This window comes from Hippoglossus stenolepis, chromosome 19 (assembly GCF_022539355.2).
Source record: "Hippoglossus stenolepis isolate QCI-W04-F060 chromosome 19, HSTE1.2, whole genome shotgun sequence".
Lineage (NCBI taxonomy): Eukaryota > Metazoa > Chordata > Actinopteri > Pleuronectiformes > Pleuronectidae > Hippoglossus > Hippoglossus stenolepis.
Window position 1 is genome coordinate 10,087,565 of NC_061501.1, and position 26,242 is coordinate 10,113,806.

The window sequence follows — 26,242 nt, forward strand, 5'->3', positions numbered from 1 at the left end:
ACCAGAAAGATTGGTCAACTATGATTGATCAATACACACATTAGTCTATATCATATCCATCTTTTCACACATATACATATATTAAACTCTGTCATGAAGTACTATTCTTTTTGTTTTTTTACATTAGAAAAATACAGGACACTGATGATTGGACCCTTGTGGCTGTGCTTCTTATGGGGAATTTTACATCCATTTGATAAATCCAGAAACATGCTTTTCTTTATTTTACACCGACACCTCTGGTGAACAAGGTTTACAAAAGTACAGGATCAATGTGCAAAAACCAGAGATTTGAAAGAACTGGAATGAAAAGGTCAATAATAGACAGGGCAGAGCATTCATACAGGAGGTCATAACACCTTTTAGTTCAAGCAGCCCAGCAGGTGAACCGACCATGCGCTTGAGTTGTTTGCCAAAGTAAAAACCTTGACAACTGTGTGCATGGCTAACTGATATTCTAACTAATGGAAGTGGTGAAGGAGTAAAAGCAAAACAACCCCAGAAACGTAAGGCAGTATTCTCAAATCTAGTGTTTAAGAGGTACAAACACAGTATGAACCGTACTCGCCGCTCCTAAAATGACTATTGCTGCCGGTGTTTTTGCAGCATTTACCATCGTCATTACTGGCAGAATATCAAATGGTAAATGCAGACACACACAGAAAGCACTTTGAGTCACCACGCATGATGGGACTGACTGAGGAGGGCTCCTTTGAGGAGAGAATAAAGCCTTTAATTTGCAATAGTACTTATTTCAGCGGTATTGCATAAAAACGTTCAGTAAGTACAAAAATAAATTGTTTGTAACAAAATCATGGTTTCATGGCATTTGTCGTATAGCCCATCAGGCCTCATTATGTAAAAATCTTTACAGGATTATGCTGAATGCAACAAAAAAGTTTGGATATGACCCAGCAAAGGGAAAACATGATGTTCAAACAAAAAGGCCACAATGTTTGAAAGTAAACGAAGATGACTTTGGGTTGAAGAATACTGCACTGAGGAAATCAGAAATACTCCAACCTGACTGTCAGACCTGTGGCGGGTTATGTTGTGTATGTGTCATACTAATTTCTATTTTGAATTCAATGGGAGAGCACTTTCCAAAAACATTATTGCAGTTCATATTTATTTTAGGAATAATTTACCATTTTAGGAAATGTTAATTTGTGAGTTACATGAAAAGGACAATACCTCTCACACGTCTATATGTTAGATATGAAGCTAACACCAGAAGCTGGTTAGTTTGTAAGTATGCATCAGCCTTTTTGTTCAGTTTAAAGTGCCTCTAATTATTTGTTACCTAATACCGTATAGCAACTTTTAGCTAATTGCTTAGCTGTCCGGCACAAAGCTGAACGACATGACTGCTACCCAGAAGTGAAGCCAAAGCGTCTCGATCACCACCTGGTGGCTGGCTGCAGTATAGGTCATAAACCCTGCCTCCTTCATGTAAATAGATGGACATGGACCACTTTAAAAAGTCCAAATACAGTTTGTATCATTCTGTAGTTATTACCACACTTTTTAATGTACAAGAATACCTTTTCCTTGTAGTTTGGCTATAATTAGTTGATGCGATAGAAAAACAGGGTGAAACGTCATGATTGACACAGACTCACGATTAGTCGAGCATGTGTACTGGTGGAATCTCACTACTGTGGCTCCATCCTATCGCTATAGCGCAGATTCTGGCTCCAAATGTGCAAGATGGCAACGTTCATAGATATTTTGGCTTCATTTCTGGATAGTGGGAGGAAGTGACACGTCTTCATATACAGTCTATGGTTCACAACTGTTAGTGCTACTCATATTGAGTTTTCAACGTGTTAGAAGGCAGCTTTTCTGTTAGAAAATGCCTTTCCCCATGCTCAAGCCAACTAACCAGCACCTGGCTCTACTGTATTTTCTTTACATTTAGCATACAAACAGAGTGGTATCAAACCTCTTATTTATCTCTCTGCAAGAAATAAGCATTTAAATTAGATGCACTATTCGTATACTTTATAAATTATAAATACTATTTTCTGGGAAATTCATTTATTTATAAAAAGCCAAATGTGCTACAATGATCATAATTACTGTGTGTGTATAAACTGACAATCATCCAAAATTTGCTCTTAAATAATCCAATAAAAAAAATTCCTTTCATTTGGTGAGAGAGAAGATGCAGTGTTAAACACGGCTCCGCCTCTTCTTCAGACGTTGAATCACAGAAAGTCTTTGAAAGATTTCTTCATTTCACATTAAATCACAATACGCTTGCAAACAGATAGGACATGTTTTCTTTTTTTCTTCGCCTGTACAGATATTCTTTTGGAGTTGGGTCACGAGGAGTGTTTGCAGATTTTAAGGCAGAGATACTGACTATTGAGTCAAACCTTGCTTGACGACGCTTTACGTTGGCGGCCATGAGGAGAACATGGAAAAAGTTGAAAGAGCCAGTCGCGTCTCCATTGACGCGGTACAGTGCCTGGCTTTGGGCTGAGTGCTTGGTGGGGTCCCACAGGGCAGGTGTTGGTCCCTGCTTGGCTCGGAGCTGGAGGCGGACGCTGGGTCAAGGCACTGGATGAGAATGGCCCCCGTCACTGGGGCTCTGAGTTGGCCCTGAGGGACTCGTTGTGCTGCCAACCGTCACTATGGCCGAAACACTTTCACCTGTTGCTCTGGCTCCAACTTTTCTAAAACACACAAAAAAAAAAAACAGTATGAAAAAAGGTGGTATTCAAAATGAGACATGTCCAGAAATAAAAGACAAATTGTCAGTGACATATGTTTCAGATGAACAGTCTTCCTGGACATAGACGTTATGATAGATTGATAAAAAAGGACACTCTAAGCTGAAATCAATGACACGACTACATGTCTTGGTCACTGGCTTTGCCCCATTATACTGCGTCCTGTCTTTGCAGCCATGAAGAACGCTAAACCCCCCCAACCTGAATCAGATCTATTGTGTGGAATGCGGGTGAAGAAAAAAAGAAAACAGAAAAAGGCCATTCACCGACATAAAAAAGGAAAAGATTTCTTGTTGGTTGATTAAAAGAAAAAAATCAGCCTTATCCTCCTGCACTGTGTGTGTTTTCCATTTTGAATGCTTAACATCTAATGGAGCTTTTCAGTTCCCTTTCCAGCAGATGTATTCACTTCTGCATCCATTCAGCCGTCGATCTCTTCTCTCAGGACAAAGCGCAAAATGTGTGACATTAACTAAAGGTGAATGAGTGTCCCTTCGTCTGTGTCCCTCTCCATGTTTCTGTCACTCACTCTGGTTACGAGAGTATGGATTGATAATCTGTGTAAGTCAGCACAGGTGAGCAGACTCAATTCACTTTTGCTTAACCTGATGTGTGCAGCAGGACATCACAGCAGTAGATACCTGCGGCATTTATATACATCATTAGATCAACTATAGAGTGATGAGGATATTTTCTTTCCCCATGTTAATAGATATCAATCAGTATCTGGTCGGAAACCTCTGAAACTGGTTCAGATGAAATCATTTTGCAGACACCAGAAGGCATAGAAATCCAACTTGAAAAAAGAATACATACATTTATAATTATACTGTTTATTTAATATCTAATGGCCTTGATTTATTATCAATAATCTCTAGTCCCATCAAAATTTCCCTCATTGTTTACATTTTATTTACTTTGTCTCTGCTTAAACATGCTGTAATTTAAATCAACTTGTGTGGTACCTTTCAGAGGAGGCGCTGGAAGCTTCCGTCTTTGATGGCGGGATGTATCCAGAGTTTGAGGCTGTAATGAGAGAATCTGTATTATACACCACAAACACCCTGCTCCTGGTTTAGAGTTGCTATATGTTCTTGAAGGGCAGTGTGATACCTTCGCCTGTGGTGGCTTGTACTTGGAGAAGCGATTGCAGACGGTCACGTTCAAACCAGCTGTTTTCAGGGCTGAAATTCTGGCCTCAATGTTTGAGATCTTAAAAAAGGAGAAGAAGGCTTCACTCAACAAAAACAACCAATTGCAAAATGATTCATGCAATTATTCTTACAATCTATATTTTAGTTTTAGTCTGGGGAAAATGCACAAGAGGTACTATGAAAAAAGTTTTTCATAATTATCAACTATGTCATTACTTTAACCCTCAGATGTCCACTCCTGCAGTACCTGTATTTCAGACTGCTGGACCTGAGCGGCTGCAGTGGCGACCTGGTCTTCAAGGAAAGCCAGATCTGTGTCTGTGGTATCACTGCTAATACTGCGGGCACACTGCTCTAGGTCCCCTAGCGCCCCCTCTAGGCCATACACAGCACCAGCAGCGAGGTACACCTTCATGAAGGAGAGATAACCCGGACTGTTAGTTCCCTGCGACATTTGATGGCAAAATTGTATAATTGGACTGTAGCTGTTGACTGACTTACATTTTCCTCCATCTTGGTCAGCCTCTGGTCTAGCCGCCGGGTCTCGGAGCAGTTGGAGATTGGAGAAGCACTCATGGACTCGGACGGGGTGTAGCTCTCACCTCCCGCCTCACCAATCAGTTCCTCTGTGGCGTTCAAAACCTTCAGCACCTCTGTGGTGATGCTGCAGAGAGACGCTGCCGAGTACTTCTGCTTCAGAAACACATACACATACTGTCAGTATACGGTACACTCTGAAAGGCGAAAAGTTTAAAGAAGAAATAGATGAGAGAAAATGGGGAGCACATATATAAAATGAATAAAACCACAAAGGACTTATTGTAGTGTGATGATAACATGCAATCATGACTGGGACTTTAACATCAGAGCGGGAACAAACATTTTAAAATGAAGCGGACTAAATAAACTAGTTTTTTAATCATCTGCCAAATTTTCAAACAGCAATCAATTTCAAATTAAAGCCAATATCCATGTCCATCTAAGCCCCTCACCAAAAATATGTATGTGAACGAGCCATGTCGTTCTTTGGTGGATAAATAAATAAACATCTTTCCATGTGTTTACTGTGTTCAGATTACCAAGAGCAGCTTGTTTTCAAATTCTGTAATGAATCTAAATTCAGTGGGGAACATGCCTTCTTTGTAAGGAAATATGTTGTTTACTTCTGAACGCAGAGGAAGCAGACGAGATGTCGTAGTAAAGAGAGACAGATGTCAAGCTTTGTCTGTGGTCTCTGAGGCGTATTGATCCCTCTCAGCAACACAGACGGTCTGAGTATCACCCGGTTGATGGGAGAGGCAGGTACAGGGATGAGAGAGAGACACGAGGGGCAGAGCGTTGGTAAAGACAAGCCTCAGTACAGAGAGACATGAGGCTGAGGACCAAACCTCTTAGCTTTTTTTTTTAATTAACCGTTCAGTGATGTTACAAAGACGGAGACGCAGAGATGGATGCTGGGAGATATTGACATGGGGTTGGTCGATGGAGAAATGGATCTTTGGTGAGGGTCTGACATTGTCATCCACTCTAAAGAACCAGGCCATCGCAGATACAGATCAAACACCCTGATGCCTCACTGCTCACGGTGCTGAAACATTAACTCGTAGTTTTGTTCCACAGAAATATATTGTAAGAAAGGATGTCACTTTGGAATATGGAGGATATCTAAAGTTCAGTAATATAGTTAAGAGTAGGGGCAGGTTTAAAAACTTTTATAATGGGAAGTAGAGTATGGGGCACAGTTTTAAAGCAAGTAAGAAATGTTAAGATTTTTAAAGGCCCTATTATTGGCAATGGTAACACTTGTTATGAAAGGTATTTTAGAAAGTTCAAATAGAGAGAAGGAACTCAGATTATTATTTTTTTTATTCATGTCGAGTTAAATCTAAATTCCAGTGTAAACCACTTTAGATCTGGATTTTTTGGGGGGTTTGGCGCCAACTTGCACACACATGAAAGCTTTTTTTTATATATATAAGATCTATTAATGTTGAAAAATGAAAGAATTCTGGATCAGCCCCATGATCTGGGTCCACATCAACATTTAATGAGTTCAGTCTTGGGTCATGACCCAAACCTCCATAAATTTGAAGGGTATTGGTTTAGTAATTTCCGCCTAGTCCTGCAAACAAGCAAAAGTAAAATTGCCATGCCAATTATTCTCCACGTGAAAGTGGAATTCTAAATGTGAAATCCTGAACAAGTCTGATGTGTATACAAAATAATGTCTCAAAAGCCAAAAGTTTGACTCTCATGTCACATTTTCTTCTGTTCACATCAAAACGAGCCGCCCTGGCAGGTTCGACAAGGGAGCTGTGAAAACCAGCAGAAATAGACCTACACCTGTGTCATACACAATGTAAGAGACAAGCGTTACTCACAGGAGCTCTTATGAGTCTGGCACGTGACCAGCATCGACCAACACGCCTCAGATGTAGCACCAGTACAGGAGGTGAGCTCACAAATGAATGCGTGAACCTCTCTGTCTGACTTTGTGTGAGGTTGGACTTGCCCATTATGTCCTCTATGTGAAAATATCAATACTGCAGCTCTGCTTTTAACCAAAAGATCATAGGTTTTTATTAATGGTAAGAAATAAAGTCTGCAGCTCTTTGATGATAGGTGACTTCCTGTGTAATTCATACAAAGCTGTGAAGAGACCAATAGTATTTTAGAAAAGCTTCAGCAAAATCTACTAACAGCTGAACTGAAATATAACAAACGCACAAACAACCTTTGACCCAGTTAGACACACGCACAAAACCAGTATGCCTGTGCGTTTCAGGGAGGGATAAATATATTAGAATGCATTAAGTGACTGTGGCTGCGTTGCCATAGTTGTTATCGAGCACGGCCTCCTGCACATATCACAGTGCGCCTTCACTGTCTCACCTATATCTCACCTGCTGCAAGAGAGAGGAGAGCAGCTGTTGCTCCGAGTCGTTCTGTCCCTTCTGACGCACACACAGACACACACCAGCGAAAAAGAAGAAGAGAAGCACACAGCAGTGATTGTTAAACAAATGGATGGGAGAGGAAGGTGGGAAGAAGAGAAATTAATCAAACTGCAGACAGACGGACGAACAGAGCAGAGCAGAGATAAAAGCTGATGATAAACAGTGGAAACAGATGCTTCTTTCTTTACTCCTCCTCACCTGGTTGTCTGACAGCGCCCCCTCCTGGGAAGAAGGTGTAACAGCAGGTGAACTGGCACTTGAACCACTCCTTCTTCCTCCTCCTCCTTTCTGTGCGGCCTCCTTCTCCCCATCTCTCTTATGTTGTTTCTTACTTTGTCTGTTTGCTTCTCTTTTGTCTCCTCTCGTTTGTTCCTGGTCGTCTACACTCTCCTCCACACACTCCACTCCCTTCTCCAACCTCCTCTCTCTCACCGAGGGACTCTTTATTAGTCTCTCACTCCTTTTCATCTCTTGTCCGTTCACCTGTTCCACCGTTTCACTCGCTTTCTCTCTCAATCTCTCACTCGCCCTCTGCCGTTCCCTGTCTGCGTCTTTCAGCCTCTTCTTCTCTCTTTGTCTGTCACTGTCTTTGTCCGCCTGTCTGTCTGCGGGCCACTCCTCTCCAGCCGAGCTGTCGTCTTTGCTGTTGGCACGTTTGACCATCTGACTGAGTCGGGATCGTAGCTCCTCTTCCAGGTCTCCAGGCCCTGAGCCGCTGGCCGGGTGCTGGGACCCTGGAGATAGAGAGTGGGGCTGTGGGGGGCTCAGGGCCGCTGAATTTGGGGCCACTGTGTCCAAGTCCTCGGGCTCTGGTGTCATGGCATCTAGTCTGAAGGTGTCCAGTGCAGCCGGGGCTGTAGGCATATTGTCTGGTGCTTGCTGCTCCTCACTCAGACCCCTCTTCAGCAGGGCGTTGAGCAGGAAACCACTGTTCTCCTTGAATTAAGAGAGAAACACAAGGACACAAGGCAAGAAAGGAAAATAAACATTAACCATGAAATATACACATCACAGATAGAAAAAAGTTGCTGTAGAAATAACTTTTATTTGCTGCCCTCCAATGGTAAAACTTATAGGATTTTTTTACGCTGACAATGGGGATTTGAAATACCAACAATATTAAACTACATTTCATTCACCTGTACTAAGGGGTAGATGGACTGTGCGTGGCTCTGGCCTCCAGGTTTGCTCTGCTCTGTTGATGACTCCCTCTTGCTTTTCCGTCGTCGTCGTGACCTTCTGACCGGGTCGATCTGCCGCTCCTCGGCCTCGCTGCTGTCTCCCATCACCTGGGAACAGTGGTGCAAAAGTAGCTGAGCACATATGCACAATACACAGTGCTGCACAATTATGAGGCCCCGTATTTCCATTTGATGTTATGGTACTTTATATTTCTACTCTGCTACAATTTAGAGGGAAATAAAGTCTAATATTGTAGATGAAAAAAGTACAATATAGAAATCAGAACTTACAAATGTTTTTTATTCCTTCCTACCACATTAATCATTGATCTTATGGCCCAATTGAACAAAATGACTTTAATAGTGACCCATCAGTATCAATTATGGGTAAAGTTATACATCATAATCTATTACTATATCACCAAGTACATACTGAGTAAATTTTTGTTGCGAACAATTTGGTTGCCAGCATTAGAAGCCTCCCATCTCCCTGTCTTCACGTGCTTGTTTCTGATGTACCTAAACATTATGAATTTAGATTATCGACTTCTTGAGTCCATGGGGCTATAGAGGCTTAGTACTCACTATCAATAAACCTCAAAAACCTTTTGCAGTGATGCTCTGGTGAAAACATTTGAAAATGTGTATATCAGTACTTGTAGTAAAGAGTTATTCAAACTTATAAAGTAAATCCAAATCACCTTGGGGTTAAAGTTCACATCCAGTGCCTCTGAGTGCAGAGGGTACGGCGAGACGTTCTGGTGCAGGTGTTGGTGGTACAGGGGCTGGTGATGAGGGTGCAGGTGTGTATCCGCCGGTCCTTTCTTCCTCAACAAGTTATGAGGTGGTTTACGAGAACACGCGGACAGCACAGACGAAGCCTCTGAGTCCGAGTTGAGAGTCTCTGTGTTGGTGTACTGGCCGGAGGACGGTGACGTGATGGGAATGTGCTGGGTGTACGTCCACTCCGGGTCGTGCTGCGAGTCCGTGTAGTAAGTCTCGTCGGACAGCTTGCGTCTGAACTGTCTCAACGCCGCGCCCCAGCCGCCTTCGTTGTCCTCCTCGGAGTCGGAGCCCATCTCATCGTACGCCGAGACGACGCCGGACTCCTTCTCCAACACGCTGAACACCAGGCTCTTCCTCTTGGTCAGCAGGCTGGGCCGAGACAGCTGAGAACTGTGCAGGGCGATCCAGTTACCGTCTGGGCTCTGGAGCACTGAAGATGCACCTGGATGAGCATGAGCACTTTTAAAATGTGACATATTTCCACCTGTGCTTATTAAAAAGAGCTTTAGGGGATGCAATGTTTGGCATTAGAGAAACAATCTAAATGAAAATTTAAGCTACAACATCCAGTTATTGAAAAGTAGAGGTTGGATGAAATGCATGGTCAGGGGGAAACAGTAAATATGACCCACAAGGAATACGTTACTGCAACAACATCGGCAGCAGGAGAAATCAAATGTAAACTTTATTTACTGGAGTTGTCCAGGCGATCAACGCTCTTCCAGCTGGGTAGGGACGTGGCCTTGGGCTCCCGCTTCAGAGACGCGTACTCGTGCAAGTCACCACCTGCTCCGGCTCCCTCCTCCTCTGGGCCCTTCTCTGGGGAGTCGTCACTGGTGAGGGAAAACGCTGACCGCGACCTCTGCAACCACACACACACAGCAACACACTGATTTAATCCAACTGTTAAAATGAATATTCTTTTTCAAAAACATAGTGAAAAGGAGACGCAACATTGCCTTCTTTATAATTTTGGGCCGTGTCTCACTTAAATCCACAGGCCCCTCAGATGGATTTTCAGTCAGAAAAGCTCCACTCAGACAAATACTGCAGTGGCAGAGTATCCAGAGACAGATATAGAAATAGATAGTAGAGCTGTGAGTTCAAACTCTCATCAGCAGATGGAGCTAGAAAACAACTCAATAAGTAGACAGCCAGGAGAAGCTCTACAAATCTCTTCATCTCTCTTCTACACCCATAAATGTCTCTTTGACTCATCCTCCGATCAATGAGGGGATATTCTAGGTTTTGGATGAAGTTTTCTTGCCGGAGCAACTTTGTACAGTTGGTGTTTGTGTAGATACACTATTCTAAAAAAACTGAATACCATCCTGAAACTTGGTTAAACATTGGGATGTCGATTTAGAGGCTTCTCTACTGAAAATGAAAGGGTTTGTACGGGTGGATTCAAAAGTTGCACATGTGCATAAACTCACACTTAAATTTAATTTGAATTTGTGTATATGAAGGAAGCTTTGATTAGAAAAATAAAAGTGCCAATGTATGTTCAGGCATAGACTGAAGTTTCTAGTGGAGCGCAGAATAAATGTGAATTCTTTCAGTGGGTAGGATGCGCAGCACGGATTTGAGTATTTGCATCAATGAGTCTCATTGAGTGTGTTTGCATAGAGCTGATAAACAGAGCCGGTCCCGTGGGGCAGTTGAGGAGAATCCCGACGTATTTCTCAGGACTTTGATCTGCGCTGAGTGAAGCGGCGGGAAACTGAATGGCGAGGCCCGGGGAGCGCCGCTTTGATGCTTCTCTCATACGGGACGATGACAAATCTCCAACGGTCCCTGCTGACAAGTGGTGTGAACCACAGTCAGGTGTGTGTGTAAAATGCTGATGTGAGTATGCAGTCTTATGAGGCTGTGTAACATGTGTGTTGTTGCTGTTTTGTGTATAATTCCCCTTCAAACTTTAGTGAAACAATGCAAGTGAAACTGCATTCGGCTTTTCCTCTGACTCTTCAGGTATCAATCAGATCTGAAAGATACTTTTTATGCTTAGATTTTTATTTGCTTAAAGGTTATATACTGTATAAAGAAATATATTTTAAACATCAATATAGCGTATATATTGGCCTACAGTGATTTTGTGTGTAGTAGAGTAATGTCATACCGTGTGTTGTGACACCTGTGGATCTTTTGTACTGTCTCATTGTTTTTCCTCCTTATTAAGATCAATAAAAGCCGCAAACACCAAATCCAAACAAATTAATTCTCCAAAGTTGTAATTTTTATCTGTATCTGAGTCCATGACATCAAATATTCAACTTAATCCAGGAGGTATTTACAGCTTTGCACAAGGATTAATTACAGGTGGAGGTCATGAGCACAGAGGACACCAGGCAAATAAAGAGGCCGAATCGAGACCACATCAACGCATGTGGCCGGTGGGACTGAAAAGTTCAAGTCATTTCCTGCTGAGCAAAACATTCCTGTGCTTTTAAAACCTGGAAAACACACAGAGTCAATGGCTGACAAACCACAAACTGCATCATCAAAGACCAAATCCTTCTGGTCAAACATCAGCAGTTTGCACCAACTGATGGCAGCTTTATATAGTTAGTTGCCATTTGTAGGGTTAGAGTGGATGTGCACACTGACCCAGAGAGAGTTGGAGGATTTGAGGGGGTCCTGTGGTCCTTGTGACGAGGTGTGAGGTTGAGACGGAGAGGGCAGGTCACTGGGCTGGATCAGAGGCTGAGGCCAGACAAAGTCATACTCTGTCTGCATCTCTGAATGCTTCCTCCTCTGGATGATCTGAGAGGAAAAGAAGAAGAAGAGGGTGAAATAAGACTAAATGAGCCGTGAGGTATGTACGGATAGACGGGCTTCGTTTGCATAAAACATTTTTATAATAAATGCAAATTAGACTAATTAAAATGTAATTCTGCAACAGCATTTTACACTTAATCATGAATAATGTTAAATCATGAAACTAAATGCATTAATCCAGTTTTCATTTCCATTTTCATGTGATGTGCACCTAAACACTTAAAGTAGAGAAAATAATACATTTTTTATCTCACTTTCAAAGACCTGATGGCCAACAAATGATAAATGAAACTGAAAAGCAATTAAATCAAACAATACACCGCTCTCCTGATCCACCAGTCAAAGTGAAGTGAGCTACATTCCAGAGTGCATTTGCATTTGAAAAACAAGGTTAACTACATTTATTCTTTCATATAAAAGGGGAAAAGTAAGTTGACATGTAAAAATAAAACTCACTCTTACTCAACCTACTTTTTGCACAATGGTTGTAGCGAGTTCCTCTATGAGCTCCTCTCTGTGGTCCCGCAGATACCGAGCCTCATTCTGCTTCTCCTACACACACACACATAAAAATATATTCAGTTCAAAGCGAGTGATTACCAGGAAGGGGTCTGTGCCAAAACCACGACTCCATCCCACTGTGACTGACACGAGGGGAAGAGAATGAAGAGGCAATGGCAGAGAACGAGGGGATAGAAAAGAGAGGAAGGGAAATCAGAGAGGAAGAAGAACAGAGGGATTCTCACCAAGCTGTCACCGAACTCCTCCGCCTTAGCGATGGCCTCTTCTATAGCCTCCTCAGCGACACGCAGGGCGACTGTGAGCGTCTCTGCCATACTGTGTCCTGTTATCACACACACGTACAGCATCTTCAAACGTGAGACGTGCACATGCACCTCTGTAACACATATGCTGACCTCTATCTATATGGTCTTTTTATCATACCATAAAATGTCAATCCTGCAAACTGTCGCAGTTTATTGGTGCTCGGAGCAAAGCTCTGTGGTAATGTCTCAACAAATACTGGATGAATTACCATGAAACCTCGTCCAGACATTCATAGTTCCCTGAGGATAATTCCAAATGACTTTACAAATCCGTCGGGATCCGGGACTTTTGCCCTTGTGTTTTATGACATTGATGACGTCTCGTCTTAATCTAGGAAAAGAAGGGTTGCTTTCAAACATTTTGTTGGAACCAGAGCTGCATGACCTTGATGATGCTTTATTGTGAAAATTGTGAGCTTTCATTAAAGAACATATCCATGGCAGCCTGGTGAATTGCAATTTTTATTAACTGGCGCCAACTTTGGCATTATACAAACTGCTTTAATTTGATTTGTTTTCATGCACCTGTTCAAATGTGCATTAAAGGAATGAATTCGACCCTCAAATCAAAATGGTGATTTATGTCCTTTAGCATTAAAACCATTAGCAACAGAAAAAGGTTTCTGTTGGTTTGATCCATTTCAACACAACAACGTGATGTAAACAGAGTTTGTTTGTGGGCCTCTGAAGAGCTGCCATTATCTAAATGACACATCTTGATCATTGCATGAACAACTCATAATTTCTGAAAAATAAATAAAATAAGCTTTATCATTATATAGGAGCTTTTCAACTTGAATATTTATTTGTGCTTGTTTGTGTGTTTAAGAGTGTTTATGGTGTGTAGGAGGCTGTGTGTGCATTTATGTTCCTGTGATTGTGTGTGTGCAGTTTAATGTTGAGAAGAGAGCTTTCTCCTCTGCGTGTTTGCAATTAGTTTTATTGTTGGGTAACACTGATGAGATTCCCTCTCACGCTCGCGCCATTTACAGCGCGGTGTCTATTTGTTGAGGCAACTATTATCGGGCAATAAACATAAAAGCTCAACCTTTTAGCAAGATGAAAAAAAAGGGACAATTGCTGAAAAAAAAAATAAATCAATATGGCAAACCCAACGCAGCTGAAATCCCCCATCACCCAGCGCTGCCTTAAAACACTGCCCGTTCACCAGCACATCTCTCACCTTCACTCTGTTTGTAGAAGGCGGAGTCACTGCCGCAGATGCTGCCATCGTTGTCGTTGCTTCCGTCGTGAACACTGCTTTCTGCGAGACAAAGACAAATGAACCCGTCAGATAACAGCCTTCAAACATCCTGCCCCTATCATGCTGTGTAATAATGTAGCTACACACTCTTCTTTGCACTGTTGCCACATTAAAAGTAGGTTACAGTGCGAACAATGCCACTAAACCCCTCTTTGCGCTCCCGACTCTGTTTTGGCGTCTTGTGAATTGCAATTGTTTGGTTTCTTCTACTTGGTGTCGCTCCCAATTGTGCATAAAAGGAAAACAAAAGTAAGTGACAGTTCAAGGGAAATGACAATGATAATTCCCCTCTTGCCTTTCAAAACAAATCACTCTCCGACACTTGGAACAGGAATATTCTCATCGGATGAAAGCATCACCATGTTTTCTTTGTAGCTCACTCAGGCCAAGTATCTGGTGAGTTAGCGCAATATTTGTGCAAGAATCTTTTTCAAAGAAACCCCCCAAATCTCAAGTTAGAGCAAAGGGACATGAGACTTAAAATCAGTGGTGGGATATAACAAAGTACATTTACTTTTTACATGTATCTGTTCTTCAGTTAAGTAGATTTATTTCCGGGTACTTCACTACTTCAGGGGTTCTCAAAGTGAAGTCTGGGGGGGGGGGTCCCCTGGCAAAAAAGGAGACTCCATTTTTTTTTTTGTATAATGTCATCACACTTTCTGTAATAAAACATCTGAGAGTAAAACATTTGTGGTCTAATTTGTGTGAGTTGAAGGGTACCTGATGTGCAAAAGATTGAGAACCATTGCACCACATATAACTGTACTTTCTGCTCCACTGCATCTCCTTACATGTTCACATTTCTTTTTTTCCCTTTTTTTTAAGTAATCAATTGCGAGCGGGGAATTGATCCATTGATCCAAGCAGGTAGGTATTATTAGACTCCGCCTCCCCCTGTAGCAGCATCACTGGTGAAAAAAACAGCTGAAATGGCTTCGGAAGAGGAAACCGCCAAGACTTAGCTATTAATTCATATGATGTATCATGTTTTCAGAAGCTGCAGCATTCTTTATTAATAGGACAGTCTGTAGTATAAACAATACTTAATAAACAGTTACATAAGCAAGTAGGACTACCCTCTGCAAGTACTCTTACTTTAGTATCTTTAAAGCAAGTGACTTTTACTCAAGTAGAAAAGTTAATGTGGTACTATTTTGACTTACTTTTATGTAAATAGTTTGAGTTCTTCCTTCACCACTGCCCAAAATGGGAATTTTTGTGGTAATGATTCTTAGACAGGGCTTCTTGAACAGCGGGGTGGGGGAGAGAAGATGGTGAAAGGCCAAAGAAGAAGATTTAAGTTACAACACGCCCCCCTTAAAACCACATATTCCCTGTGTGGCCCATTAACTCTTGTTAGATATCTCCCCTGTGGTTCCCTGTTTATTGTGGCCTTCTCATCAGTCCAGCTGTAAAAATGAAGAGTGGGCTCTGTCGTGATTAAGAAGACAAACTGTCAGGCAGCATGGGAGAGGGTTTTAACTGACCACTGAGGTAGAATATAATACTGCTGTAAAAGGGAAGTGAGACCTCTGACTGACCAGGCTCCACGTACACTTGTATCCTGACAAAACACAAGAGCACCTCGTCTTTGGTTCCACCGCTCGTCATCACTTCAGCTCATTTCCATTCACTGACCAGAGTCTAAATAAAACCCAGCCCACACCTCGGCCTTGTTCCAGTGCTCTGGCTCCTGCCGCTGACACAAGCACAACCAAACAGCCGTGACTTCCATCCTTGGCTCGTCTGCTCGCCGCCGACATTAATCTGCTCTCCAGTGTCCTGCTCCTGTTGGACGGGCTGCGTGTCCCTGGCTGAATGCACAGAGCTGGTCAGAGTCTTCCCGGTGGATTGGTGCGAGTCAGGCTTCAAAGAGTCCACAGCAAACTGTAACACTGCTTGCCATTACACCCACAGACTCCCCACCAAGTGTAAATACACATATTTTGAAAATAACAGCAATGCACTTAAGTTATTTCAGAAAGTGTTCAATGAGTTCAACCAAGGCCGAGCGAACAAATAGAAAATCAAAGAGGAATTTCTTTTATTCCCTTGACAGTCGCAGGAAGACAGCCAGCTGTCACACATGTTCTACTATTTCAGCTTTACTGTGAGATGAGCCGCTGTTTGTCAAAGCTGTGTGACGTTTTAGTGCAGAGCCCGTGAGCCAGCAATCACAAACTGTGACATCGCTTCACTTTGACGTGCAGTGACAAGCTGTAATTCAACAAGAAAAGACAATGTTTGATGTTTTTCTGCACATCTAATCACAGAAACGCTGCCTTAACAGCAGCAGCACCTCACACACGCAGCCCGAAGGTGTGTGAGGAGTTCGTCCACTTATAGTACATTGGATTTAATGTCTCCATGTCCATCCCACTTCTCCCAGTCACAGTTTACGGGATAACATGTCCCCAGACCATTACACGCTCCAGCCGTCCTTCACTCTCAGAGTTGTCTCATTCTCGACTGAAGCGGTGTTCGATGGAGCTGTACCGTTCTCGCTTGGTTAGAGCTGAATTATCGTCGATGGCAGTGTGGAAGGGGACAATAGATCGAGAAATTACCTGCAGCAGCTCAGGACAATGTCGACACAGAAGGACTGTTGTCAAAGAAAGTGAGCTGCCTCACAGACACGAGACAGACGGGTGGGCAGGTACGGCAGCACACACACGTATAAACACACACACACAGGGAAGCTGATGCACAAATATGCAGACAAAGAAACCTCTGACGACGAGGTATCAGGATAATTCTTCCCACAACAGAATGATACGTTTGCCATTTGACGTCCCTGAATGACACGGCTGCCCGTCATTACAGATGGAAGGTGTGCGTGTGTCTCATTCTAGTACATTCATCCCTTTTTCTTTGCCATGACCATTGTCTCACCTTTGGTCTACATCACGTGCCACGCAGGGAGATGGAGGAGGATATTGCTCATTATCACCATGGTAACCAACAGACATCAGTGGTGGCCATCGTCTACGAGGGCCTCTTTGGTATCTGACAGTGGCTGATGGTTAAATGAATTAACAATCCTCTAAGCCAGCACTTTATGTTGGGCGATGGGACAGTGAAATCACACACTCACTATGGTGAGCGGTAAATTGAAATCTTGGAAATCGTCTGTTTGCTTTAGTTTAGAAATATTTCCTTTACAAATATATTTATATGATTCCAACACTACCACTAAAGCCGACAAAATCAACAGCCTGACTGACCTCACCCTCGGCTTTGATCTTGGCTGAGTTTAGTTAACGTCAATTCCTCCAGGTACGATTTCATGCCCCCAGTTCCTGATGGAGGGCATCCTGCTCACCTTGCAACCAGTGGATCAGGAGAACATCCTCTCTTATCCTTTCAGTTTGACACCGTTTCTGTGTCTCTGCCTCGGTGCTACAGACACTCGTCCTCTGTCTCCAGCCTGGTAGAGAACTCAGTGACCTTCTCCTCCTGACAGACAATATGTGGCTCGTCCTGCTGGAGGTGAGACCTGGGCACAGCCTTGTTTGTAATCTAACAATCCTTCAGCTGATATATATTGAATCCATAAGTTCCTCCAACATTTCCAGTGTTTCCAGTAGCCCAGTGTTTTGTTTCTCAGGGACGAAAGGACACATTTGTCGGCCGCATTTGAAGGAGCCCCCGAAACGTGAGATTCTATTCACGCCGCTGTGCTGCAATCATTCTTTAAATGAAGCTTTCAAAGGATGCTGCCCCTGAGTTGAGAATAATGTACTGTCCTCTCAAGGCTCTGATATCTCCCAGCACTCAAACTCCACTTACACAAAAGAAATCGGAAAATTATCTGTTTCTTTAAAAAACTGAAAATTCTACTTTGCAAAAGGCACTTTCAATACAGGGATTAATGTTAGTGAAATAAATAGCACGTCTTAAGCCGAAGAAAAAAGTGGGTAAATAAACGAACCAGTAAAGCTTCACTTAGTACAAACATTTCTAAAGTGCCAGCAGCAGCAGGAGGAAGAGGAACAGTCCAGACGGTTTCCTTTCAATTACAGTGAAGCATCTGGCAGCACACACAGCCTCATAAACAGCGTCCTCAGAACAACGGCTGCACCGACAGGATGTCTGTTTACATCACGACAGGCTGGGAGACGGAGAAAAGTAAACAAACTTGCACCCGATTCATTGTGTCTCTTTAATTTGGGAGATAAAAGTTGCACTCGCAAAAATGTCATAGAAAATAAAATATAAGAAACAAAAGTAGGACGTTTTAAAACAAAACAGCAATCCTTTAAAATTATAGATTAAAGAATGAGATATAAACCCAGAAACATAAAAATGGCAACCCCATACAAAATTCCCAAAAAAGACTCTCTTAACAGGAGGTCAGGGACAGCCTCATTCTACACACATATGTCCCTGAACATGTGCACATATGTACATCAGTGTCAGTATCACACAAACTGAGTCAGCCGTTTGGTCCGAGCCCTGTGGTCGCTTCGTTTGCTTCTCGACAGCAGCAGCTCCAAGCCTCTGTTTAACATCGTGCCCTCCAATCCCTCCAGACAGAGCTCTGTGCTCTGAGTCAGCAAGCTCTCAGCTCCGATAAGACACACAACACTAATGATCCCGAATGTGACAATACGCCCATGACTGCCTCCACTACTGATACAGGAGGTTTATCCATCAATGTGCCCTAAAAACAAGCCGTACATTAGTACAAATCCCTTCTAAGGCCAAAGGCCTCGGGAGGTTTTTATGTTTTCTTCTGATTTGAGGTTTTGTTGGAGAGAAACAGCGGAACTCACTGGATTAGCCACATTTAACCTTGTGCACTGCAGTTTAGTCAAAGTTACGAGATATTGGAAGAAAATGGATCACATCAGCATATGCTCACTCTGATTGACAAGTGTATATCTCCTTACTTCCTATTCCTTTTTCAAAGTATAACCACTGCCATGAAATAATACTGGTCCTAGATTTCATGAAAACTTTTGTATTGATTTAAAATGTGCTATTGGAACTGGAGATTCAGTATCTGACCTTGTTCCACATGAAATGGTAACATTTTCAAATGCCTGTCCAAGATTTCAAAATCAGAGCCATAAAAAGGTTTGTTTATTCCATCTTTCTGATTTGCTCACATTCCAATCATCATGAGAATCCTATCAACTTATTAATAAGACAACAATGATCTGACCCCTTTTTTATATATAATATATTTTTAAACTTTTGAATACAATTTCCCGACTTTGTGAATCCAGACACAGAAACACAATCATACAAAACAAACCTGCAGAGCATTACAACACAAGCACACATGAAGCACTTACGGTTTTAAAAAAATGCATGTGAGTGCAATGTTGTTGTTTTTTTATTGGTGGTTATAGAAATCTACAATGATTTTACATCTATCTAAGAATTCCAGAAACGTCTGACTGTGGCTCACATATCTTGAGAACCGTCCATGAGCTTCAAGTGTTTTGTTAAGGGCCCAGGGAAACAGGGGACAGCAGCAGTGGCTGGGGCTCATTAATGTAAGTGATGAGTCCCAGTCCGAGACATTGTCGATCATGAAAACAGCGAGTTCATGACAGTGGCAGAGACAACCGATTCTCCCGTTCAGGGTTCTGCGTACTGACATCATTGCTTTCTGATGGTATCAGAGTTTTTGTCAAGCCGTGTTAATATCAGACAAAAAGCACACACACACACACACACACACACACACACACACACACACACACACACACACACAATAAGGCGGCGGCCGCCACAGAAAGCTGCACATCTCTGCTGCGCTGCGTCTCCTCTCAGTTTTCTTGGCAGAGAATAGAAATGTTTGAAGGTCATAATATGTCTTAACATTTTCTCAGAGTCGCCGTCATGTTACTGAAGGTAGGAAGCTTCCCACAGACATTTAGAGGGATGTGACAGCAAACACAAAGCGCAGGAAAAAAAGTGGGACAACAGTAATCCCCCGTTTCGAATGAATGTGATTAAAGTGTCAAAAAATAAAATCCATCACTCCTGCTTTTGATGCTTCATAAGAAACTCATCACATGGCATTTCATGGCAAATTTGATGATGCTATACCATAAAACCAGGAACGCGGAAAGCCGTTAGAAGAAATTACAAGCATTAGCCGCTGCCCTTATTCCCGTTTATCATGGCGTAAACACAAAGCCCCTGAATATAGTGCAAGAGATGATAAACACGGCAAATGAAGTGTGCCAGTAAAATCTGTTGTTTTCCTCAAATAAACGTTGTGGCTCTTTCTGTTTTTGAATGCCTGCTCTTTAAAAGAATGATTTGACATTCTTTGGAAATACACTTATTCCTGTGGGTGGTATGATAAGACTGACTCTACTCCAATGTCGGTACTACATTAAATATAAAGAAAAAACAAGCTGCTGGTTAGCTACGCTTAGCAGAAAGACCAGAGACAGAAGGAAACAGGTAGCAATACTGCAGCCAGCCACCAGGTGGCGATTAAGACACTTTGGCTTCACTTTTGGGCAGCTGCAAATTCGTCCATTTTTATATACAGTCTATGATCACTACATTTGTGCTAGACTAAGCTAAGCAAACTACTTGATGAAGCTAATATTTTAATACATGAGTGGTATAAATCTTATCATCTTACCCTCTGCAAGAACACAAGTAAATATATTTCCCCAAAACACTATTGTCTAAAGCTTATTGCCCAGGCCCAAATTAAACTGTTTAGATCTATTCTATCATTTCAAATAAAGTGATCACGTCACTCCACTTGCTTTTTTTCCCTCTAACATTTTCCTTTTACGAAGACACTAAACAGTGGCTCCACTGTTTTCTGTCATATTTAATATCATATGTCTGTTGACATGTAGTGAAAACTGGTTAATGCTACAGTGTTTCAGAGAGACTCATTCATGAGTGAATTCAAACACATACCAAACACACATTTAGTGGACTCACTTCACGCTCTACTGCCGTCTGAGGCATTAATTACTAATTTAACACACATGCATCAGCCCCTGGCATCTGCAGACTCTCCTGATGTGGAGCTTATATCAGTAATTCGGATAAAAAAAAAAGGGGAAGTTTAGCTCATGAGGCAAAAAAAAATAGTATCCTTTAAGTATCCTCTGTCCGCACTGATATGCTATCAGCTTGTCTTTTACAGGACATGGTCACTGACTCTTCATCCATGTTTAATGTCGAGATTCTCCAGGGGCCACATCTATCACGCAGAGCAACACTCTCACTTTCTACTGTGCGCGCACACACACACACACACACACACACACACACACACACACACACACACACACACACACACACACACACACACACACACACACACACACACACACACACACACACACACACACACACACACAGAAGATGGTATGGTATTTGTTGTAGGTCACAGGGATGATGGGCACGTACTAATCGCTCGCTCTGTCTACTCTTCCTATTGGTTTGAAGGTCACACTCTCTCTCTGGGGACACTATAGATGTAAAACGCTCACGTCTGGAGCCGTCATGTCAGCTGGCATTTCACACTCGTATGGAGTTGATTTCACAAGTGTTGTTCCCTTGGTGATGTATATATATAAAATAATTACACATCCTTTACTAGCACATGTGTAAAGCGAGCTTGTCTTTCACATTACTGGGAACCGGTTGATGAGAATGTTTTATGTTCAGGTAGCTGCTTTTCTACTGAATGAAGACGAGAGGAGAGCCATATTAAAATTCAGGGAGTTTTCCGGCGTCATAATAAAAGCCCTTTTTCTTAGAGCAAAGTAAACCAAGCGAGATGGTGCAACATCGAGCAACAACACGATCTAATTGAATTTTCTCCAATCTCATGCTGATTTACTTGCTGAAGCAAAGACTCAAATATATTATGTTGTATTGAGAGCACAGAAGGCTTGATATACAGAACATCATGGTAATCTGTTGCCGTTATACTCTGTACTTGTCAAGACACTTGACATATCCCATAATTTGCTGCAGAAGAGGGAATAAAAGGGCATTTTCTTTCCAATAAATTAAAACCTAATTATAGTAGTGACAGCTTGACTTGCTTTTGACATTTTCACAATTCATTTTGGTTTAATCTGATTTGTACAACATAACAAGGGTGGAGGAAAGATAAATATTTTCACATTAACACAAAATGGAGAAAACACAACATCTCTAAAAATGTCTTTTCCTGAACGAACCGATAATTTATCACAGCAGCTTTAACATCCAGTTGCACACAAGCAACATGCACACAAATCAGAGTATATACATAATCATACGGCATGTCAGCTCACCAGTTAGGCAGCGGGGATGTGAGAGGAGGAACTGTTTTAATCTGCTGGGTTCATGTGAGCAGATGATGTAAGAGAAGAGGAGGGGTAGAGTAAAGGAAAGGACTATATAGTGGAGTGGAAGATGATGGGGCGGGGGAAGAGGAGAGGAAAAGAGAAAAGTGGAGGTTGAGAAGAAGAATCATTTGTCCACTCATACACCAGAAGAAGCTGCAACAATCACGTTTGTCTTGGGAGAACTTTCTACCTACAAGGGAAACTTCATCACAGAAATAAAGAACATGAAGTGTGAAGCACCTGAAACGCCGGTTAATGGAAAATGCATCCATCACTCTAACTTATCCATTCAGCTTTGGCTTTCTTACACTGACGACTAGTGTAGAGTGTAACAGTCATCGCCCACTTTTAGAATGGCTCTGGTTCCGCAATTGATGTTTCAGAAAATCCTTATATAAAGAGTTTAAAGCCTGGAACCAGGCCGACCAGGTATGAGATGAATCGTGGCTGTAAAACCACAACATTTTGGAGCAAAAAAAACTATTGGAAGTAGTAGTAGTACTTCTCCTTGACACTGTGAATAAAATGTGTTTTATAACATTGTTTCACAGTCTCGTAGTTTGTGGGAAGGTGTCTGCCTTAGATGGTTTGAAGATGATGGCCCATTATCAAACTCTCTATTCAACTGTTGAGCTCTTTTTCTTGATTTATACAGTACATCTATAAAATCAACTAAAGTATAACAAGATTTTTGGCTTTTGTCGCACAAAGCCTTAATTGTTTGACATCCTCAGTTGATTTATCTGCTGATAAAGAGCTGATATGAACTGGCACCTTCTTATAATATTCAATCAACATATTTTTAGATTCCCATTAAGCAAAATCTAGATTTTCTTCAGCTCATCAATACAGTCACTTTGACTTTTACGATGACTCCACATGCTGTCTAAAAAAGGAAAGTGTAATAATGTGGAAGTAACGGACAGAAATGTTTATATCATTGCAAGTTAGTCATAATGTAGCAGCATTTCTCTACTGGCATAGTAGAAAATAAATTCTTATAATTATGATGGGATTCACATTTCTCCTTATCACTCAGGCCGATCCAATCACTACATACATTACAGGCCTTCACTCAGTCCTTTATTCCCCTCATCTCGATCTCATCCAGTTCCACCTCAAGTCTGACCTGATTTATCCGCTCTGTGCTCTCGTCATCCATTTAATCCCGTGTAGGCAGCCACAGCGGCAGACTGATCATGTTGCTGCCGGGTCAAAACAATATTATCAGGAGGCAGAGGGGGGGGACCGGATGAAAGCTGAACTGCTGCTGTCCTGCACAGGAACAATTCACTAAGGACGAAAAGTGGCCTGTGCACCACTGGGATTAACTGGTCGGATGAAACCACAGGGCAACTCGCCCGAGTCTGTCGTCATCACTCACTCACACACAAACACACACAGTTCACATTTGCAGGTGCAACAGCAGAAATGTTTTTGCTATAGGAGCTGCAGCGATGAAATTAAGTGGTTGTTCCACAGAACAATCACCCCCCCTTGAGGTGTGTCTACAGCTGGTTTCAGACATGCACTTAAGTCCAGACATTTGCCTGAACATTTCCTAAGGGGCTAGAATGCAAGAGCAAAAATCTCCAAGTCAGTAGCTCTGGATATTTTCTGGAATTGTTCCTGCCAGCTAAGCTCCCTAGTAAAATGTCCGGTGAGCCCATGTGAGAAAGGGCTGACGCAGGAGTTGAGTGAGAATCGATTGCCTCCTGCATGTTCTAACCTGTCACAACCCACCACTCATTTGAATGTTTCAGGCATTTTCCTGTTGTGAACGCGTCTGACCCCCCCAAAAAATCTTTGTTTCCTGTGAGAAAGTAATTAATTGATTCATTCAGCAAGAGAACACAACATTTAAAACAAAGTGATCGATCATTCAACAAAGCAAAACTAATAAGCAATCGAGGGAGCTCGTCCCAGGAGGGAAACATCGGCAACCTCAAGAGAGGCCGATTTACTTCCAACTCGGAGGACGAGTAATATTAAAACAGTGAAATTGCTTTAATCACAACATGACACAACATTGCACAGAGACAGGAGGCCGCTCTGCAATCAAAGACGACGCAGAGGAGGATGATTATAAAGTAGAAAATAAACAGCAAAAGAAAAGGAGCGTCTGCACGGAGGCCATGCGCGGCTGACTAATAAAGAGGATGACGTTACCTGGGAGATCAGAGAGCGCCCCTCTCTCGATAATGTGCTTTCTATACAGAGTCTTCAAAACCTTGGCGCTGCCGAACCTCTTGAACCGACTCTTCACGTTGTTGTAGTACCATTCCAGGGACTGTGTTCTCAGAACCCTGCAGACGAAACACAAAGGAGGGAGAGAACGTTAAGTCGGAGAGAACAGATGGGAAAGTAACTTTTATTTTATTTTATTATAATTACAACAGGATTTTATAACTTCAAATTCAACCCAAGACTTCCATTAGGTTTGAGAGTCTTTTAATTATAAAAGTAGATGCCCAAACCTTCTAGACTTTTTCAGCCATTCAAGAAAGAATAAAGTCTTTCCTGCACAGTGATGGTGTTTTAAAGTATATTTCTAATATAGATGTTTGTGTTTCTTATCAGACTGCTCCGCTCTGCTCTGTGATATGAGCTTCATAAGGAGATTCAGCAGTGGCTCTTCCTCTCTGTGGAGGTCACATTAAAGATATTAGTATGTTATCAAGCAGAATCCAAGTTGTGAACAGTGGGTTTTCTAATGTGACATCACATCATTTTCCAGACTCTTCCTCACGTCTTGGTGCACGGGCCGACTGGTGCTCGAATGCCAGCCCTCAGCGCAGAACAGATGATTATATAAGCGGAAAGTCATAACGCGGAGAGGGTTATGAAAAGCCCTCAGAAACGCGCTCCCGTTTGCACCAGTGTCGTGTCAGATTGCATGAAACTCTGCCAACTTGGTGTTTAATCTGTCAGTTTGGCTTTTTCCATGCCACAGTTGTGAGCAGAAACAAACACAACACACAGAGAGACAGATTTATTTCTCAAGGAAATCACTCCGACACACTGTATTTGTATGTAATGTATTATGATTATAGTGATTGAAAGATGCAATACGAATAAACTCGCCTCACATTTGAAAAATTCAAATGCGAAAATTGACATAAGTGCAGGAAATTGATCTTATTTTTCTCCAATGACAAACCTTCAGGAAAACTTTACAGGGACACACTCATATCTTAAGAACGAAGGGAACTGAGTCGCAGGCTTCTTGAGCTGTTCCTTTTATAATCAAGCCCATATTTTGCTGCCCTAAGCTCCACCGCTGAAAAGTGAGAACACAAGATTTCTGTCACTGAGAAGGACATGCAATGTAAGTAATTGGATGCTGTTATAGTCCACACACGCAAAAAGATATTGGCGAGATGTCTAAGATTGGTTTCCGATACAAATCTTAACCTATCATATCATTATCCAAGTGATCAGGACTTTTGAAAAGAGAAGGAATGGAGCCATATGATCCGTCTCCCTCCAAAGAGCCGTAATTCTACATCACTAGCTATTTGCCTGACTAAGACTCTCTTTGATTTGCATAACTCATTTATTTTGTATGTTTTTCTTATAGTCAACAAGTCCCATGAAAAGAACATAATGAAATCCTCCTACTAACAAGTATTGTAGCCAAAGCATGATACACAAACAGGCCGTATGGTTACAGTGGGGGACCTGTTCCTTCACTTCAATGCACGTACATGTACATATCCTGCTGCTGTAAATACTCATTAAACTACCAAATATGTTTTAATGCACAGCTGAAAATAGTTTCCAGTAAATGTTTGCTTCTATCTGAGTTACGTTTGCTAAATGCAGCACGTCACAGCCTCCATCTCCCTGCAGAGAAAGCAGGGACAAACAGAGAGAGTGCACATGTCGGTGCCTCTGCTCAATGAAGAGACAGGCCATTGAAAGAAGAGGGTGAAAATAACCCTGCTAATAAAAGGGATCCTAAGTGTCCCTGAGGCTGCATAGGCTGCCACATCCATCCCCCCCCTCCTTCTTATCCTCCCTCCTTCTCAGTGGATTTATTATCCTCTGCCACTATCAGCCGGGCTGCTCAATGGGCCTAACCTTCCTAATTTTATGCCACAGGTCAACCTAGTCCCTCTAATGGCAGTTGCCCAGCTCCAGTGAAGAGGCCTGGCCCATTTATTTCCCACTGGGCCCATGCAGGGAAGAGGAAGGCACAGACATGAATCTGGAAAA

At 42.2% G+C, this 26,242-nt stretch overlaps 1 protein-coding gene across 5 annotated transcripts in view; it reads right to left on the reverse strand.

The window, feature by feature from the left end:
* Nucleotides 1–1,873: 1,873 nt before the first annotated feature.
* The window catches only part of myripb (myosin VIIA and Rab interacting protein b), a 108,178-nt gene continuing 83,809 nt past the window's right edge, over nucleotides 1,874–26,242 (reverse strand). Inside the window, exons 4-18 of one of the 5 annotated variants that reach the window (XM_035141855.2) lie at nucleotides 24,194–24,330; nucleotides 13,608–13,688; nucleotides 12,344–12,441; nucleotides 12,069–12,149; nucleotides 11,427–11,582; nucleotides 9,510–9,678; nucleotides 8,732–9,258; nucleotides 7,989–8,138; nucleotides 7,048–7,785; nucleotides 6,796–6,846; nucleotides 4,394–4,582; nucleotides 4,140–4,301; nucleotides 3,852–3,950; nucleotides 3,704–3,764; nucleotides 1,874–2,681 (exon numbers count right to left, since the gene is read on the reverse strand). In XM_035141855.2, the coding sequence (XP_034997746.1) occupies nucleotides 2,638–2,681; nucleotides 3,704–3,764; nucleotides 3,852–3,950; nucleotides 4,140–4,301; nucleotides 4,394–4,582; nucleotides 6,796–6,846; nucleotides 7,048–7,785; nucleotides 7,989–8,138; nucleotides 8,732–9,258; nucleotides 9,510–9,678; nucleotides 11,427–11,582; nucleotides 12,069–12,149; nucleotides 12,344–12,441; nucleotides 13,608–13,688; nucleotides 24,194–24,330 (2,743 nt within the window). In that variant the 3' untranslated portion in view covers nucleotides 1,874–2,637. Of the gene's footprint in view, nucleotides 2,682–3,703; nucleotides 3,765–3,851; nucleotides 3,951–4,139; nucleotides 4,302–4,393; nucleotides 4,586–6,784; nucleotides 6,847–7,047; nucleotides 7,786–7,988; nucleotides 8,139–8,731; nucleotides 9,259–9,509; nucleotides 9,679–11,426; nucleotides 11,583–12,068; nucleotides 12,150–12,343; nucleotides 12,442–13,607; nucleotides 13,689–24,193; nucleotides 24,331–26,242 lie in introns of those variants that run through there. The other 4 variants (XM_035141852.2, XM_035141857.2, XM_035141856.2 and 1 more) reach the window with 4 other exon arrangements.